General features: G+C 37.2%; 2 protein-coding genes across 4 annotated transcripts; both read right to left on the reverse strand.

The window, feature by feature from the left end:
* Positions 1–1,003: 1,003 nt before the first annotated feature.
* On the reverse strand, positions 1,004–10,412 carry LOC133864285 (beta-amylase 7). Of its 2 annotated transcripts, none has more exons than XM_062300566.1 (11): positions 9,864–10,412; positions 8,096–8,632; positions 6,866–7,153; positions 6,383–6,460; positions 6,026–6,229; positions 5,411–5,605; positions 4,737–4,901; positions 3,362–3,622; positions 2,764–2,982; positions 2,329–2,548; positions 1,004–1,445 (listed from the first exon to the last, which is right to left on the reverse strand). In XM_062300566.1, exons 2-11 carry the CDS (start codon positions 8,528–8,530, stop codon positions 1,417–1,419), a joined length of 2,094 nt encoding a protein of 697 aa, XP_062156550.1. In that variant the 5' UTR covers positions 8,531–8,632; positions 9,864–10,412; the 3' UTR covers positions 1,004–1,416. The 2 variants fall into 2 exon arrangements, with proteins under 2 accessions (XP_062156550.1, XP_062156549.1); XM_062300565.1 differs by having other exon boundaries at positions 8,096–8,690.
* Positions 10,413–10,788: 376 nt separating this feature from the next.
* LOC133862274 (beta-amylase 2, chloroplastic) lies at positions 10,789–17,790 on the reverse strand. 2 transcript variants are annotated; one of them, XM_062298041.1, is made up of 9 exons: positions 17,156–17,790; positions 16,677–16,754; positions 16,215–16,418; positions 15,175–15,369; positions 14,539–14,703; positions 14,066–14,326; positions 13,688–13,906; positions 12,899–13,118; positions 10,789–10,972 (listed from the first exon to the last, which is right to left on the reverse strand). In XM_062298041.1, the coding sequence occupies exons 1-9, from the start codon at positions 17,438–17,440 to the stop codon at positions 10,890–10,892; spliced, it is 1,710 nt and encodes a 569-aa protein (XP_062154025.1). In that variant the 5' UTR covers positions 17,441–17,790; the 3' UTR covers positions 10,789–10,889. The 2 variants fall into 2 exon arrangements, with proteins under 2 accessions (XP_062154025.1, XP_062154026.1); XM_062298042.1 differs by lacking the exon at positions 15,175–15,369.
* Positions 17,791–19,652: the final 1,862 nt, after the last annotated feature.

Raw genomic sequence — 19,652 nt, forward strand, 5'->3', positions numbered from 1 at the left:
CCATTCATCCAAACCATTCTGTGCATATTCAAAACGCTCACGTTTACTCTCTCTAGACTCTAATAGTTGGTCACCCCACCTCTATTCTCCTAACACTCCTCTCACTTAAAAGAATCATTATAGAAACTAAGATCATCATCATTTTGACGGTCATATCCAAAATTCTTTCTACAATTTGTTGGTGGTCGAGCTATCACTGCAATCAATGCCAATCATACACAAGGAATAAATTTTATTTATTTATAAATATTTAGGAGCACCAACAAAATATTATAAACGAAATGTGAATAAGTACTTTTGCTGTGAGTATATAAATGATTGATTGGAAACCTTAAAAAATGTATAGGAGAATTCTATTTTGAAAAATGTAAAGTAGGAGATGATCAATTTTCACCTATGGCGAAGTGAAAAGCAAAAATTGAGGAGTTTCTCTCGAATAAGCTAGCTGGTTATTCTTTGGGAACAAGGAGTGGGAGTTAATTTGGATGAATGCTAATTTGATGTTGGGGACGTTATGGGTTTATGCAAATTGATTAAGGGCATTTTGCCAATTTAGGGGGGGGGGGGGGGGGGGGGGGGGAATCCAGGAAAATGAATCCACATTCCAGCAAAAGAAAATTGACAAAAATCCAGATATGGGGTCATTTGAATTTCCAAAAATTTATAAAAGATTACCCCCAATCAAACGGCTTCTTATTGTTTTAGTTTAGTCTAGGTCTACTGTTAAAGAGCCCACCCTTTTTTCATTATTTGGATTGCCCAATTCTTCTTCCTTTCGGATCACAAGTGTGAAGGATCCACTCTTGTAACCTTTTTCCCTAATCTATTAAAAAAAAAAGAGTGAAGAAGCACAAATTCAGAGGATAAAGATGCAAAATGGGGGACACACTCATTTCCTAATCACCGCCTTTGTATGTCAAATTTCTTAACCTCTCCCTCAAAAGCTAAAGCAGCATTCTTTTCATCTTAAAAACTTCAAATGAAATACAAAGCACAAACTGTATCTGCCAAATGATATGACTATAAAGTAGGGTTAATAAACATCATCTGTGCTATGTAGCCCATTACGACCACAATCAAATATTGCCACCAAGCTACTCTAGGTGAACACTTAGGGTGGAACAATAATCTAATACACTGATGAAGATTCAGCTTGATGCATCCAAAAGGATGATGCTAATTCTATGTATAAATTACTTTTACAGATTGGCTGTGCTTTGATTAAAAAATAGCCCGACCTAGTTGTCAATTACCTAGTATAGATAATAGCAACTAAAAATACTATTCCCCTAATCTGCAACACAGTAAACCCCCAACAATTTTTTTTCTTTTTTTTGGGGTGGGGGGGGGGGGGGGGGGGGGGCGTGGGGGGAAGAGATAAATAATACACATTCTGGAGAGACTTCTGTCATCCCACTATACCTGGATATCAAGAAATGCTTCCCCTGCAGCGAAAATAAGACAAATTCAGTTACAATTCTGATCATGCCTGCATTCAGAACATTCAAAATTATGTGAAGCTATTCTGATTCATAAATTTAATCGATGCAGACATATGAACTCGATGCCCTCATCACTAATCTAAGTTCCATTATACCAAACAGCTCATAGAGACTTATGCTTATGTTCCGTAAAATATTATAGATTACTTAGATCATGCAGCAGTTTTACAGGAATTGAAAAGCCAGTCTTTGTCTACTATTTTGATATACATTGATTTGATTCAGTAAGAATTTTAATGCTGATGACAGCCAATCAAGGGAAAGCCATTTCATGGTTGTCTAATATAGCAAGTTATATAACTCCAAAGCTTTGACTTATTTTTACACCTTTTTAAATTACATCAATTCTCAAGGCATATACTGATTGGTTATCAATAAAAACCTTGTTAAAGGTACGTTTGTGTTTGCGATTTCAAGAAGTGTGATTTCAAAAAGTGCAGTTTTAAAATGTACGATTTAAAAAAGTGATTTGTAAAAATGCGGTTAAGTGTTTGACAAAATCTCAGTTTTGCATTTAAAATCGCAAGTTGGCTTTCAAAATTTTGCGTTTTCAAAAAAACATCATTTTGCCTGCGATTTGAAAAACAATTTTCAGCGTTTACAAATCACAATTTCAAAACGATTCATTTTATGCGATTTGGTTTAAAATCACATTTTTTATCTATGAAATCGCAATCCCAAACGCACCCTAAATCTCTATTCCTAGGCAAACAGAGGAATTGATTCCCTCCATACCAAATGCGTGTTCCAAAGGCAAATAAAATAAAATAAAATCTGTATAAACGCAAAAGTAAATATTTGAAGAAGAGTGTCTTCAGTGCTTTACCGTGCATTCTCTTGACAAAGCGTTCAAATTCCATGAAGTTTTGTCTTTCCATAAGAAGTGGACTAAGCCTAAGGTAGGTAAAAGACAAAAAATGCCTCCCATCTAGATCATTCATGGGCTTGGCGTTATCTAATAGCTTGTTGTAGCCTACTCTGTCATGACAAGGAAGTGCATTTTCACTAGCAACTGGTATGCAAACATCCCATGCAGCATTCAGCACCTGAAATAGGCGATTAGGATGTTCATTGCTCAAAAATCCAAAAAATAAATCTGCAGACTTGAATCTAAGTGATCATCTGCAAAATAATTCTCCAAACTGGACACAAGAGACAGACACAGGCTCTAGTAATATATTCTGGCTTTCCCCAATGTAATAGCAAACTTAATTTAAGGAAATAACAGAGGTCATAAGATGTTTCAAATACTGATGCTTACTTGCCAGACTAAACCCTCAGGATCTGCCAGCGCCTCTGAGAAGTCCTCATGCTGGTCTAACATTTGTACCTCAGCACACGTGAAATTTAAAGCAGCTCCATGCTTCTTTATCATTGCTGCAATTGTAGCATAACCATCACGATTGCAAGAGTTATAGAACCCAGCCGTTAATTCAGCAGCATGATTGGCTGTCTTGTACCACCAGTAAATACTTGGTAGCTGCTCAGCAATTAAAATATAGCAAACATTCTAAAATAAGCCATAACTAGTAAAAACAAATCAAGGTTCCAAAAATTAGGATTCAGATGAATTTGCTGAATTAAGCCATAACTGGTAAACCAACTTCCATAACTCAATATTTATACTGAAGATGGATGTGATAGCATTTTATATTTGTGATAATCGAAATTAAAATTGGCCAAATTTTATGTCGCAGCTTACCATGAAATGGGTCTGCAACAAGACAATTAGGTAATTCTCCTTGAAAGCAGGGTGAAAACAGTAAAAAACAAGAATGAAGGTGAAAGCAGTTTTCAATCTTCATTACAAAAATTGCATCTTTCCTGTAAAATAAGAAGACTTTTGACAGCTAACTCACCTTTGCAGCAATACGGTTCCGTTCAAAAGCTAACTTTGCCAGATAAAGTACTCGATCGCCATGATCAACTAAAACCTGAGAATACCATTTAAGGAAGAACCTTCCATAGTAGCCATCATAATCACCTCCATCACAAAAGAAACCCGTTTCGTGAGGCCGGGAATTATAGGAACCGGCATTATCTGGTCCTCTTGCCCATAAGGAGTGTCCCCTAGCTTCTGCTGCCTTCCTCAGACTTCTCAACAAATACCGATCATAACACTGCAAAATAAAGAAAAATAATTATAATAACACTCAAACAAGAACTAAAAACATGATTTTGTAAAGAGACAATGGCAACAATGGGTTGAGATGATTAGTAGACTGTGAGCAATACTGTTATCATTTTTTTTTAAAAAAATATATATATATATATATATATATATATATATATCTTAATCTCCAGCTATGGCTAAAGAGTAATGCTAGAAATCACACTTTTATCCCACTATTATCCCACCGTGTTGACGTGGCAGTGCCAATCAACTATTGTTAAAAGGGATTTGATTCCTGCACTACACCGTCTGTGTGGGGCCCACCCTCATGTGAGAGGTTGTTGTGCACTTGTTGTGTTGGTGTTATAAATTTAACATTTTCCCTGTTAAAGTAAAAACAATGGTTGACTGGCACTGCCACATCAGCACGGTAAAATAATGGTGGGATAAAAGTGTGATTTCTACTCGTGGCTAAAATACCTTGTAAATAAGTTCATTTCCTCGAGTTAAAGGGCAGCCATTTAAAATAAACATTGTTTACATGTTTTGATCACCAGTTTTTCTAAAAGCTTAAGTTGATAGGAATGAGTGAATTTAATTATCTAATTAATATTCCAACAAACTACCTGTCTAGAATTCTATTTCTTTACAAAACTTCTTAAGCCCAAAGTTTTAAAAAAAGAAAAGAAAAGAAAAAAAGTTTCTTTTTCTGGGAAGATAACTTGTTTTTCATAAGCACTCTCAGAAAATAACATTTGTTTCAGAGAAATCCAATGTAAGCTAAAGAAGAGATTTTTCAAACTAATCATTTATATTGCCCCACAAGACTAAAGTCATTGTTTCTCAAAGTCATCTTTATGCTATTACTATTATCATGACTATCAGTCTTATAATTATTATTAACCCTACGAAAGATGGATACCATACAAGGCACAAGAAATCACAAAGTAATCATGTGTATGCCATCTTGCCAGAAAAAAAAAAAAAAATGCATATGCCAAAGAGTAACGAGAGCCGCTTGTGAAGATATACCAGCTACTTCAGCAAAAATGGCAGACATATATCTCTTGAAATATATACACACACACACACAAAAAAAAAAAAAATCATTCAAGAAGTACCTGGAATTCACCAATGCCAGGATATCTCCAACCATGCTTTACAGGACAAGATGGGTAACGTAGCTCCCCACATGGTCCTAGTCCAACTTCAATCACGGAAATGGTGTCATCCTCAAAGAACTCATTAAATTCGACCCGGAAGCTTCTCATGTAATCAAAGTAAACCTACACCATTTACCAAATAAACCAATAAAACTTCTACACTTGAGATTATAACATGCATGGCATAAAGAGAAAATAACACCCCATCATTTTGTTTGAATTACGTTGAGAAAAGGCACTAAGATTGTATCAGAGCTAGGCTTGGCATGTTGAAGAATGTGCAAGAAAACTCAGGAGAATCTTTGGCTTCAACGAGCCTGGCACTTGAATGAGGACCTATGTTAGCTTGTGTAGCTTTAATTTTGTAATTTTTTTTTCTTTGCTCATTTTTGTTGGTGTAAATCTTGTTGTGGGTGCTTACATCCCGTGTATTGGTATGCTCTGTTTTGTATTTTCTGGCTAGGTTCCTCATCTTTGTGCCTTTATGTGTGTATATATATATATATATACACACGCGCGTATGTACCCAAGAAAAATAGAATTTAATTTTCAAAATCATTCACCAAGTTTTATACCGATCACACATAAGAACACAAACCAAGTAGCTTGACTGTTAATACAAAATGGAATACCTCAATAGCAGTCCGGCCCCTTAACACCCGTTCCTTGTCTATACCCCACGAGAGACATTCAGGATTGCGTCTTCCCTCTTTATCAGTGAAAAATATGTCAGGATTGCTTCGACCAATTTCTGCCACCCAATGAGGCAATGGAATACAAACATCATCACCAACATTGCCCCCACATTCATGAAATGATATCACGACCTGAAACAACGTCAATCAGACATTTGAGGTTTAGATACAGATGAATCTTCAGATGAATTAACAAAATCAAGTATTGACAAATCATTAACTGCATGTCAGGTATCAACTTTAACTGTTTTGCATAACAGCAATAACAACACTTCAAGACCTTAGTCCAGTCAACTCAAAAACACAAGCCTAGCTTTTGGATGGATATTAACATTTTATGATTCACGGTTATCTGACTTGGGTTGTACATGGTCATCATTGTCTAATAATTCTGTCTTCCATAAACAACTTCAGAGCAACATCTGCACCGAATTAACCCAAACCCACACCACTCTCCCCCAATAAGAGAGTGAATGCCACCATACTTTGCATTAATGACACACCTGAGAGCAGCATTAGTGGGTGTATTACACATCTTCATATGAAACGCACCTGTAGCTTAAACTTAAGCTCACGCACCATCTGAAAGAGCTTTTTGTAACCATTCCAGTTATACTCCTGAGGAGCATGTGCCTCTACTATCCCCCACCAGCAATCAACCTTAACACCATCAATATTAACTGATTTCAAAACCTTTAGCTGCTTTAGTAGACCATCTGGATCGACCAGCTCGCACTTCATATTAATGACACCCAACTGCATCAACAATGTAAGCCACAATAACAGAACTTACAGAAGTACTAAAAATTTGTATCAGTGTATACGGAGTAGAAATGTGAGATGTTGAAGAAAAGATAAACAAACGCCCAATCTACAGAAACAGAGTAGGAGTAGAAATAAACAACTTACTGGTAGCATCACATAAACTGGAACATTAGAGGTTCCAGCAAAATCACGTTCAAGTAACTTTGGGGGTTGGTCAAGAATCTAGAACAAGAACAGAAGAATGTACAAAAATTTGATTAAAAAACAAAAAATAAAAGAAAGATTGACATCCAAAAGACATGAAACTAAAAGCTGCAATTATTAGTCATATTGCAGGGTCATGGTGGAAGCAAGAACATGAGAGCAAGTGAAAGGGTAGCATGTTTTCAGTGTTCGAGATCTGGTACACTATGCAGACACGAGATGATACAAAATGATCAAATTACAAGTAATATTACAGAATCATGCTGGATGAGAACATGAGCACGTGCAACATATGAGTTGCTTTGTACATGATCTTGCAATTAAAAGTAGCATACATCTTAGGTTCAACTTTTGAGACGCATCTTTTTTATAGGTAGCATACTTCTGAAACCATATAACCTCCAAGCAACTTGGACCTAGTACCTGCTTGTCACCAACTGTATTCATGGAGCTACCAACAAGAGGATGACTCTCAGTATGTTCTACACCATCTCCCACCAAGGGTGAAGTTTGAGATCGAACACTGGAAGATAGATCATAAGGGGATGAACCAGGCATATAAATGCTTTTCATACGACCTGCGTTGTACTCCACTGAGCTCTGGTAGCCAGAAGTAACTCCTCTAAGGGAAGCAGGTGGAGACTGTTGTGACACCATATGGGAAGATGACGAAGTCACCACAGCAGAAGTGCCACCCGCAGGCCTTTGGCCCTGTCAAAGTTGAAAAGAAAAATTCCCAGTTTTGGGTTTCTGAAGTTCGTTAGAGGTGGGGATAACAGGAATGTGGGGAAAAGGACTTTATTTAAACATGTGACATATAAGATAATCCTCACCAACTATGTTATGCAGGCATAGTGCTTACAAAGGATCTAAGATTAGCGAATAAGTAAAACCATGCAAAGCACCTTATATAACAGTAAGGGAAAAGTGCATTTACCCCCTCTAACTACCAAGCAATGTGCAATGTTCTTCTGAACTTTCAATTGTTGCAATGTCCCCCAAACTACTATTGAGGTTGAAATGTTCCCCATTTGTGCAAAAATTGACAAAAATACCCATGATAAAAAAAAAAATTAGAAAAAAAAAATGAAAAATGACAGAAAAATAAAAGAAGACAAATTCATGAAAATGAATTTTTTTTTTTCATTTTTTCTAAATTTTTATCCGGTGTATTTTGTCATTTTTTGTGAAAATGGGGACATTTCAACCTCAATGGTAGTTTGGGGGAAATATTGTAAATTGTTTGATAATTAGAGGGGGGTAAATGAAAATGTACTTTTCCCTAACAGTCAAATGTGACTTATCAAGAAAAACATAGTCAAATGTAACAGAATCTTATGGTAAAAATCATCTTACTATCTATGATAAAATACTTCTCCTCAGATGTTACTGAAAATACAGGACTTTCCTCGTATTCTCAAAAATCACTCACACCTCCCTTATGTTTATATGCAAACATACACTTAAGTCTGATATCAATGATAAGGACAACTAATAATGACACTATTAAAATGAAGTAAAAAAGAAAAAGTAAAAAAGAAAAAGTACATATGCGGCATTTTAATAATATTTTGAATTGTTGTTGAACATAACTAAAGTTTGTACAATCTTTCGAACCACGAAAAGAAATTTTTTCTCTTGAGAGATAAATACCTGAGATCTTGAAGGAAAGGTGGTTCCATCCGGAAGAACAACCCAACCAGCCTCTCTTGCCAGAGCCGCAATTACATCATTGATATCAGCCCGAACTCTAAGATTATAGTTACCATGCCTCCGAAGCCCAGCCAAGATCCTTGCAGTAATCGCCCTCCTATGCCGCTCTCTTAGCTTGGTTCTCTCTTTCTCTTCCAGTGGCCTACACCTCCGAGTGCTTCCGCCTGGGGTGCCCACTTGCTCTTGATTTTGTTGGTGGTGTTGTTGAAACTGGTTATTACTATTAATCCCTCCAACCCCTACCATCACTGGTGCATCAATATGCGTTTCTCCATTTTCTTCATCGTCATCATCCTCTTCTTTTACATCCATCTCCATCTCTTCCTCATCATCTTCTTCACTTGTTCCAATCAATTTATGCAACTCAGTTGCCATAAACACCTCCACCAATTCTCAATCGCTCACCAGAATATATATTAATATTCCTACTGCCAACCCTCCATTGCTGCTCAAGTTTTCACATTATTGATGAAATCACTGACATAGTTCAAAAAGTGCAGCAAAATAATCTGGAACTTCAGAATCATATCTCAGGCTACAAAAAATAAATAAATAAATAAAAAATATCAGTTTCAGCGAAAAGTTGGTCCAGAAAATCTTTCAGACAAGCTTTATAGTTCTGATAAAGAGTACAAATTTCATAACGTTTCATTATTAAGGAATCAGGAAGAGAGAATTTCACTCACATAACTGTTATATCAGTGAAACTATAAGTCGAAGGTTTTCATTTTTTATTTCTCGACAATTATAACCATGGAAAGAAATATGACATAAAGAATTAAAGATGTTGCATTCTTATCTTTTCCCACTAGTTAAACGAACAAGAGAAGGGTAAAGCTCGTTTTTTTAAAAATATGGTATCACCCACAGAGGCTACAGAGCTTTTTAAAGCACATACAAAAACCCTTACCAAGTCTTTTACTTGATAGTTGATATTCCCCTCTCCCCTCCCAAAGAAAAACCTGTTCATTCTACATTTAAATTAATCATATTTTGCAGAAAAACATTTTCCCCGGAAAACTTTGGAAAAAATTCTTTTCCCCCTGAAGTTCAGGTCCTGGGCAAACAGGACAGAACAAAGACCTCCAAAACCTATTTCCAGCGTAAGTCTGACGCAAAAACTTTCACTTACTTCAAAAAGCCCGTAACTATCCATTCTCGGGCAACCATTTTGAACTTCGAAATAACAAATATCTCACAATAACCAAAACGAAAATACCAACTAACAAAGAAAATGATCTCTTTGTCTCCATAGAAACTCATCCCTAAAGATCAAATCCCAACAAAAATTTCATTATCATTCATGATTAAGTGATTAAGAAGACAAAAAGAAAGAAAGAAAGAAAAAAAAAACACTCAATTAACTGAATAACGACAATAAAACTTCAAAAAGTCGAGCCTTTCCTTGGAATTTCTTCAAATTAGGAACAGCAATAGAGGACATGACACTCTAAGTATTGTATTCCCACTTTTCCCACCAATTTCTCAGCAATGGAACGGGGTATAAGCTCAATTCTCTCACTATAAATTACCGTAAAGCCCAAAATAATTTAAAAAATTCCGTTACCTACAGAAACAAAAAGGGAAAAAGAAAAGAAAAATCTCTTTACACCTTAAATTAATTATCTTTTAACCGGAAATACTTTTTCCCGGAAAGTTTTTCGCCGAAACGAACAGTCAGAGAAAAGTTCCAAGATATCACACTTACCTTCTTATGTCAACGTGAATACGGAGAATCCACTTCCATCCAAGAAATGATGCGACAAAGAGCCTCTAATTTTCCAATTCCTCCCAAGAATTCCAGCTTGGAGTCCTCAATCAGAGCTCAAACAACGCTCTCTTCCAGATCCATGTTCTTCGCTCCAAAACCTAAAATTTATACAGAATTCGGCGCCGAGAAGGCCGAATTCCGGCGACCGGCGTCCGGCGTGGTGTCACGGCGACCCACCGGATCTCCGGCAAGAGACGAACCGAAGGAGAGGACAATACAAGCGTGGGATTCTCCGGCGAGCACAGTGGTCAAGTCCGGCCGATGAGTGGGAGAGAGAAGAGAGAGCGTGAGAAAGCGTGCGAGCATGCGAGGCCTGGGGTTTCGCGCGTGTGTGCGCGGAGGCGAGCGTGTCTCAGTGCGAGTGTGTGAGATTAGGGCTTGGCACGAACGAGGCGTGTGTATAGGCTATGGAAAGCGAGTGTACGGACGTGCGAACGGCACGCGTCGCACGTGGGAGGTGCACGAGATTTCGGTGCGTCCCCCTCCAAGGCGGGATGAATCATATGATCACGTGAACTTGATTCGTGCCGAGGCTTTTTATACAATCTTTTGTCACGGCTTTTGCATTGTGTTTCAAAGTACATCTCCTCCTGAATTGCGTGGTTCTAGACTGTGATTCTTTTAACACCCATTCAAATCGTATGTTCAATGTTGTTTGATCCAAACTAATCCTAAGATAATTACTCCCTCTTGTTAAACAATCGCCAATTTTGTGACATTTCTACTGTCCAGGATTGTGCCTTTTTTGTTAAATAGTTCAAATTTTGCCACCTCAACATACATAAAATGATTAAGTATAGTTATCAGACTTTAAGAACACAAATTACCCTAGAACATCTAGAGGATCTTGTGTGTAAGTGGATAGAGATGAGTTAACACTAATAGTACATAGTTTTTTTTTTCCTTTCGGTAATACAGCATCAAACCATGTAAAGAAGTGTGAAATATATCCATATCTTTAACCTAAGCAGCAACTTGGCCATCTGTATCCTGAACTTTGGTGTGCTTTTTGTTTGGATTAACTTGAAGATCAGAAACTGCTTCCCCTGCAAGTGGAAGTGAGGAAAGGGTAACTATTAAACCTCCACAGCAAAATATGATGATTTTTATGTTCTTGTAGAAACAACCACATGGTCCAGATCATGTCACTCAGTGACCTCAAATTGACTCATATCTACAATCACCAATAAAGAACACCTGTTCATGCAGTGACATTACAGTCTATGCATTGATGAAGTAGACAAACATAAAAAAAAAATGGAGGAGCTATTGATGCTTTAAATTGCATAAGAATATATTAAGCTGACTATGAAGTTAATCAAAAATGTCACTAGTATGCCTAGTCTAGTTATCAGAGATTTCAAGCATCGGACTTGTTTCAGATATGACTGGAAGTCAGTTGAAGTACGTAAAATCTGAAAGGGTGGTAACTGTCTTCAAAGAACAGTTGGAAATGCTGCTTAATGATACTGACCCATCATAACTTTGAAATCAAAAGAGTTTCTACCCACACTAATTCCACTCATTAAGTCCTTTTTTTTTTTTCACTCCTGGCTTCAGGTAACTGTAGTTGATACTGTATAAATCAACAAGATTCATGAATTAAACTATTGGTTTCAACCGTTTCCAACTCCAAGGTGAATGGTGAGAAAGGTTCAGACACAAAATACACAAGGGCCTCCATTCATTTAATACATTAAGGCATCCATAAAAAGCACCAAAAAGCCAACTCAGTACAAATCCAAATAAAAACAAGCATTAGCCTCTGCTCATTAGCAAAGACGATTATTCTTAACTAATAAGGAGTGATAGTGTCGCATTGACACATTGAAGCTGCTACACAGGTTAAAAGCAAAAGAAATTGTTTATTGGGGTTGGAAAACATGCATGATCCTCGAAAAATATCAACCTATATTTAGTTGACTGAAGGCATGATTCAAGTGGGTGACCCCAAACATGCATGTAGGATAAAACTTTAACCAAACATAAAAGTGTGTATTGATGAAGTAATCTTAATCTCAACGTACATAATGCAATCAAGAATATGAAAATTGGCCTAGGCCCCTGCATAAGTACCGTCATAGCCCATCATTGCTAAAAGACTAGTGATCAGCAACTGGAGGGGCATGAAATTAACCGGATGGGGATTGCAAAATCGAGTCTTACAAGAACTTTTTTTGTAATGACCCAAAAAAAAGTGCTAGTCACACCTACGCTATCACCTACAAAGACTAGTAAATTTGGAACTTTCCTAGAATTCATTATAAAACAAAGTTTCGCCTAGTAACTAAGTAATGTGAGACTTAGTACTCGTGACTACCTTTATAAACTACCAACTCTATGTGCGCTACTCCTCATCTTCCCAATGTGGAATAGGGGTGTTGCATTTTTACTAAGGTCATAGTAGAGTCTTCTGGGAATCCATAATGGATGTGTTTAGAGGTGAGAGATATATACCCGCCCACCCAAGCTAACCTGTCATTTTCAACCCAACCCGATCCAACAAGAAATTTTGGGTTCCAACAGGTGTCGGCTTGGGATCAATAAGAATTTCTAGTTACCGACAGAGGTCGGATTGGAATTTGACAATAGGTGGTCTTTTTCCGACCTCGACTTAACCTAATAAGACCTGCACTTTACACCAGGCCTCTCTCTCTCAAATTCCAGATATGGCAGCAATTTCTACCGCCAAATCTAGCAGCATCCTGGTTGCGGGGTACAAGATCTTACAACCTCACCGTGTTGACTCAGTTTGGCATACACTGAGGCATAAGGTTAGAGTTGGAATCAAGATGCCGCTTCCAACCGCCAGAGGGTTGGTAATCGGAAGGAGATACCCACCCTAGATGTGTTGTATGTATCTTATATGGGCTTGCCAAGGGTAAGACTTACTGCGAACAAAAGGTTAAAGAAACACTGTCGCAAGACTGAATGACGTTGAAAGAGAAGAGGGACGGCAGTGGAAGGCTTACCATGCATTCTCTTCACAAATCGCTCAAACTCCATGAAGTTGTGTCTCTCCATGAGGACTGGGCTGAGCCTGAGGTAGGTAAAAGCAGATAAATGTCTTCCATCTGGATCAGTCAGGGGTTTGGCATTTTCCAGGATCTTATTGTAGCCTTCTCTATCATGGCAAGAAAGAGCATTCTCACTAGCTACTGGAATGCAAACATCCCACGCAGCATTCAGCACCTGGAAATAAATAAAGATCTAAAAGCTTTACTGAACATAATATAACTTACAAGCAGACTGGCAATGGATCTGCTTCAGATCCATCATTGGTTGTTAACTAAGCATTCCACATTCCACTATATTGTACTGAAGTTAAATCTGAAGTAAATTAAACCCTAATAGAGTTTGTACATATTGTATTTCAAAAAGAATAGCATGAGTGGCATGCAGTGTCTCTCCAAAGAAAATTACAGGTGGTCAGTCAAAAAAGAAATGAAAGTGTCAATTGGCATGATGATCCAGCCCAAACAGATAGAACTCTAGTTCTCAACCAATCACCTTGAATAAGATAAACATTTGAGTAGAAAATTATTTCAGTGTGAGCAAAGGGTCTTAAGACTCAAACCGCATGAGATTTTGACTGAAATAACTCCATCAACTTGATCCCAAGCCCTGTTCTTAGCACCAACATTCTTCACATTGAGCTAAAGATGCATCCAATTTTCCAACAAGAGGACCCTTTTCAGCAGGGTATAAAACTACTATACCTAGTAAGCAGAAAATGGAGTACAATTTCTGCACAGGCCTACCTGCCAAACTAATCCCTCTGGGTCTGCCAGTGCTTCTGGAAAATCCTCGTGCTGATCTAATGTGCGCAATTCAACACATGTGAAGTTAAGAGCAGCCCCGTGCTTTTTTAACATTGCCGCAATTGGAGCATAACCATCACGATTTGAGGGGTTGTAAAAACCAGCAGTCAGCTCAGCAGCATGACTGGCTGTCTTGTACCACCAATGTATACCTGATACCTACTCATCAATCAAAATAAGCAAAGGTTCTTTAATAGCAAACATTATAAGAAATAAATTTCATATTGTGATCATCATTTTTACCACATAAGTAAATAAATAATCACTGCTCTAGTTAAAGAGGAAAAAAAAAAGAGTATTTCTACAAAAGTGAATCACCTTTGCAGCAATGCAAGTGCCTTCAAAAGCTAAATTGGCTAGACCAAGTACACGTTCGCCATGATCAACCAATACTCGAGAGTACCAGTTAAGGAAGAATCTGCCATAATAGCTATCATATTCACCTCCATCGCAAAAGAACCCAGTCTCATGGGGTGTGGAATTATAAGAACCTGCGTTATCTGGTCCTCTGGCCCAAGATGAATGCCCTCTTGCTTCTGCTGCTTTTGTAAGACTCTTCATCAAGTACTTATCATAGGACTGAACAGAATAGGTTGTGTCAATGCACGAAGAATTTAATATATTTTATGAAATTAGCTAAAAATGGTGACAGTGAAACAAGATCATGACTATAGAATATGTTGAAGCACATCTAATTAACCATTTTGTGACGCAATCACTATTTATGGATAACTCTGAAGTAACTAAAGACATTCATTCCAATCACCATTTATTCACCGAAAAAAGAATACCTGGAATTCACCAATACCGGGATATCTCCAACCATGCTTTGCAGGATAAGAAGGATATCGTAGCTCTCCACATGGTCCTAGTCCAACTTCAATCTCAGAGATGATTCCATCCTCAAAAAACTCATCAAATTCAACCCGAAAGCTTCTCATGTAATCAAAGTAAACCTGAATTTTTTATTAAAAAAAAAAATATAACAAAACAAAACACTAAATCTTAAATCTTATGATATGCATCAAACAACAGAATCTGTTGTAGCTAGATATGTAAGGAGAATAAAAATTAATAGAAATAAAGTCCAACCCTTACGTCTCAACAACATAACCTTCAAATCTTTAGTTTTATATTTTATTGTGTAGTAACACAATTCTTTATATAATATATATTAGGCTATTAGCTAAACAAGGATTCTATGGCTATGTATGTGTCTATATGTATATATGAGTGCGTATATGTTAACGATTAAAAGAATAGATAATACATTTAGCAAATAATATACGTCTTAAGACTAAAGATTAGAACATAAAATAGGATAGTGATAGGAAAGGTACAATGACAGATATTTCTTAAACTTAAAAACTGCTATACAGAAAGATGGAGATCTAATATAGCTTAACAATCATATCTAAATGCAATACCTCAACAGCAGTCCGGCCTTTTAAGACCCGTTCCTTATCAATTCCCCATGAGAGGCATTCAGAATTGTGCTTTCCTTCTCTATTAGTGAAATATATGTCAGGATTGCTTTGACCAATTTCGGACACCCAGCGGGGGAGCGGAATATGTACATCATCACCGACATTACCCCCACATTCATGAAAAGACGTTACAACCTGAACCACTTTGGATTAAATGGCAATCAGGTCCAGCATGAGGATGCAAAAGAGAAATAGCAGAGAATAATCCTCATGAAAATGATTTTAGTTCCTACTTTGCTATCAAGCTTATTAGTGCTTCTCAACAATAATGTTAGAACAAGTTTCCACCAACATAAACTTTCATCTACTTGTTTGTTGAAAATTATGTTAATTTCTACTAAGATATTTCTTATGATGTCAACATTTTTAGTAATTTTTCGGCATGTTGTTGCAGATTCTCTTTCTTTTTGCTCCTCATTGGCTTGGAGAGAGAGAGAGAGAGAGTTCATAGTAAGCTGAGCTTTGGGTGGCCATCGTCAAATATCTCCCCATGGCCTTTTGACTCTAAAAGCGTATATATATTAGTCAGTCTTGCAATCACCAAACATCTGTAGTTTGGTCTTCTTTTTTTTCTTTTTTCTTTTTCTTTTTTTTTTGTCTTTGAATTTATCCCAATTTACTTCTCCCTTGGAACCAATTTAATCTGCATTCAACATCCAAATCAGCACGTTATACTCCTCAGTCCTCATGTTACAGAAGAGATTTAAACTGCATATATGTTTGATTGCAGCCATACATAACATCAGGTGATTCATTACCATCCCACTAGAACACTTCACAGCATTCACTTCTCTAAATCAACCCACAACCAACAAGTTTGACAGTCGTAGAGTAAAAACAGTAATTGTTTCACCCTTTCTTTCTATCTACACACAACAAAAAGTGCAAGCAAAGAAACATTTTACATGCCCAAAGCACAGATTTAATGATTTAAAAAGCTTGAACAAGCATAGCAACAACATAGGGTATATACTGCTCACCTGCAATTTGAGCTTAAGGTCACGCACAATCTGAAAGAGCCTTTTGTAGCCACTCCAATTATATACCTGTGGAGCATGTGCCTCTACGATTCCCCACCAGCAATCAACCATAACCCCATCAACATTGATTGACTTCAAGATTCTTAGCTGATTGAGAAGACCTTCTGGATCAACCAACTCGCAATTCATATTAATGATGTCCAGCTGCCACTCCCCCCATTGTGATACATAAGAATAACTTAAAAACTATGTAGCCATGACAGGCAATTAGGTAATTTTACCAAGCAAACAACGATTCTGTGCATTAGGTTCCATAGAAAAAAGTAAATCTTTTGGAAAAATGAATCGCTCTCCACCATAGAGTAGTATTACTATTAGCGGGCCTGATTGAAAAAAAAGAAAAAGAAGAAGATATACAACTACATCCAACTAGAGAACAGATAGTATTATTAGAAGACTCACGGGTAGCATCACAAATACAGGAACATAAGGAGTGCCAGCAAAGTCTCGCTCCAGAAACTCCTGGGGTGTGTTTACAACCTATCAAAAGAAAGGAAAAAAGGTCCAAAAAAATGGCATGAGAATCCTCATAACAGCAAACCAACTAATCCAAATCTCAACAAGGTCACGAACAACTTCTAAACCTCAATGTGTAACGTGGTTCTCTTCCAGCAATTTCTGTAACCACTGCATCTTTCCCGATATCATCATGATTTTTTTTTTCTTAGTTGACATTGTTGTTTTAATAACTGTTTTCATTTAATTCTACAAATACATTCATCGACCTTCACCAGCATTATAAAAGTCCAACCTCCAGGATTTAAAATTTCTTTCCACTTTTTAAAAATTTAAACAAATTAATACACCAGATAAGAAAATTGGAAACTTAAAAATGCAATCATTTGCTATTAAACAAAAAACAGAAGAAACTAAAGTGTTACCTGCTTATCATCTACAGCATCCACGGAATCACCCGCTAGAGGGTAATCCTCAGTTCTCTCTTCTCTCTCTCTCGCCATGGCCCAAGCACGGGACCGAGCGCTAGACGGTACAAAGCAACCCTTCAAGCCGCACGAATTGAAGTCCACTGAGCTCCGAAACCCAAAGGAAACTCGCAAAGAAGCTGAAAGGGTTTGAGAATTTCGCAGCGACGAAGCCGCTGTTGCAGTAGAAGATGCATTAGGAGGCCTAAGGCTACGGAAGACTTGAATCGACGAAATCGCCATTCTCTCACTGCTCTCAAAGAGAAGTTGGAAATGGTAAACAATTTTCAAACCTTTGTTTGGTTACAAAGAAAATCAGAAACTTTCCTCAGAAAGAGATAGTGTCTTTGTTTGGGATGAATGAGAAAAGAAAAAAGAGAGAGAGTGTCGTATAACTGTAAACCGTAAAGAGGAACTTTCACTCGAAGCTGCCGAGTAGAGAGATGGAGTTATTTTAGTTATAATGCTTGCATTTCTTGGGAGTATTCACTTGCTTTGCCGTTAATTTCGCACCGTTTTCTCGGGAACCTAACAGATAGGTAGAGAAAGTGGCGGGGAAGAGAACCCGTGGGAGGGTGTTGGATCCAAGATATTTGTAACTTTATATATATATATATATATATATATATATATATAGTAATTGAGCTCATGTCCTTTTGAGTCTGACATGGAACTCTGTATTTTTTAATAAAAACAGGATGAATAAATTAAGTTGTAATATTTTTTTTATTTAAAACAAAGTATCATGTCAGTATAAAATGATCCCATCAAGACGTTAGAAAAAGTTATAGCATTTTTCAATGGATTTAGTACGTCTAGAATTCTCATTTTATAATTTTTTTTTTTAAAAAAAAAAAAGAGTACACACATACCCTATCAAATTGTTACAAACTTACAATGTCCTCTCCAAATTGCCTTAATTTGTTAATGTCCCCCAATAAAATAAGGACTATTATATCCTATCACCCTATCACGTCAATTTTATGATACAATCGTGAGATATTTGTATGATATATAGAGTTACTCTATTTTTATTTGAGTAATGGTAGAAATTATGTTTTTATTTCACAATAATGATATAGCAATCTCAGGGCATCTCCAGCAGGAGTGCTATTTTAACTGAAAAGTTAAATTTGGCTATTTTTATCTCTTTTTCTTCCTCCAGCGGAGTAGCTATTATAACTTTTTTCCTAACTTCATGAACAGTAAATAGTCATTATTGGCTATTCACTGTTCACATATCTACTATTTTTTTATTGTTTTTTTTTCTCTTCCCTCTTTCTCTCGCCCAGCGAAGAGTCTCTCGCCCACTGGAGAAGACGAGGTCCGACGCCGACACCGACGCCTCTCTCTCTGCGCTGACGCCGCTCCTCTGAATAGGCACCGGTCTCCTCTCTAGGCGCCGACGACGAGGTCCAACCGAGCCTCCCAAAGCTCCAGAGCCGAACAAGACCGTCCTTGACGACCCAGATGTCGACGCCGTCTACGTGCGTTGCTGGCCGACTCCACCGTCTTCGTCTCTAGGAACTCCATAATCTTCAGCTTCCCCACCGTCAGATCACCCACCACATGATACAGAAACACCAATACCATTCTCAATCCCTCGTTTGTCTGTCGAGAAACACCAAGGAGAAGTAAAGAAAATGTTGAATCCGGCTTCCCCACTGTCAAATCGCCCACCACATGGTATAGAAACACCTATACCATTCTCAATCCCTCGTTTATTTGCCGAGAAACACCAAGGAGAAGCAAAGAAAATGTTGAATTTAGGACAAATTACCTCACTACATCGCACCATCGACAATCGACCGCTCTAGCCACCATCAACCGCACCAGCCACCAGCCACCATCGACTGTTCTGAGTCTTGGGTGTGGGTGGGCAAGGCTGGTTTCAATAGTTTGGTTGTGGGTTTGATGGGGTTGGCCGGTTGGAGCTGAGGACGAAAGAGAGAGAAAGAAAATAAAACAGTAAAAAAATATTATTTAAAGAAAATAAAAAGTGGGATAGAGATTATTGTTGGAGTGTTTTTAAGATAACCAGTAGTTAAAGTAGAGATTGTCACTTTTTAAGTAGTTACTTTAACTCCAACTGCTGGAGATGACCTCAGCCAATGATTAAATCGGTCTTTGGTAAAAAAAAAAAAAAACTAAGGGTTAGTTAGAATTGTAACATCAACATTATATGATAGTTGTAGGATAACAATGTGACATATATCATTACTCTTTTAATTTATTTTTTTATGAGTAAGGTTAGAAACTGCGTTTTTTATTTTACAACTATCTCATAATGTTAATAATGTGACAATCCCAATCCGTCATTGAAAATTTTACAACAATCTCATAATGTTGACATAATGATCGCAATAAACCATGAGATCAAATTTAATAGTTGATTGGGATAATTGTAAAAAAAATAAATAAAAGGTGGTATACATTACTTTTTATTATTATTATT

This window comes from Alnus glutinosa, chromosome 3, assembly GCF_958979055.1.
Source record: "Alnus glutinosa chromosome 3, dhAlnGlut1.1, whole genome shotgun sequence".
Classification (NCBI taxonomy): Eukaryota; Viridiplantae; Streptophyta; class Magnoliopsida; order Fagales; family Betulaceae; genus Alnus; species Alnus glutinosa.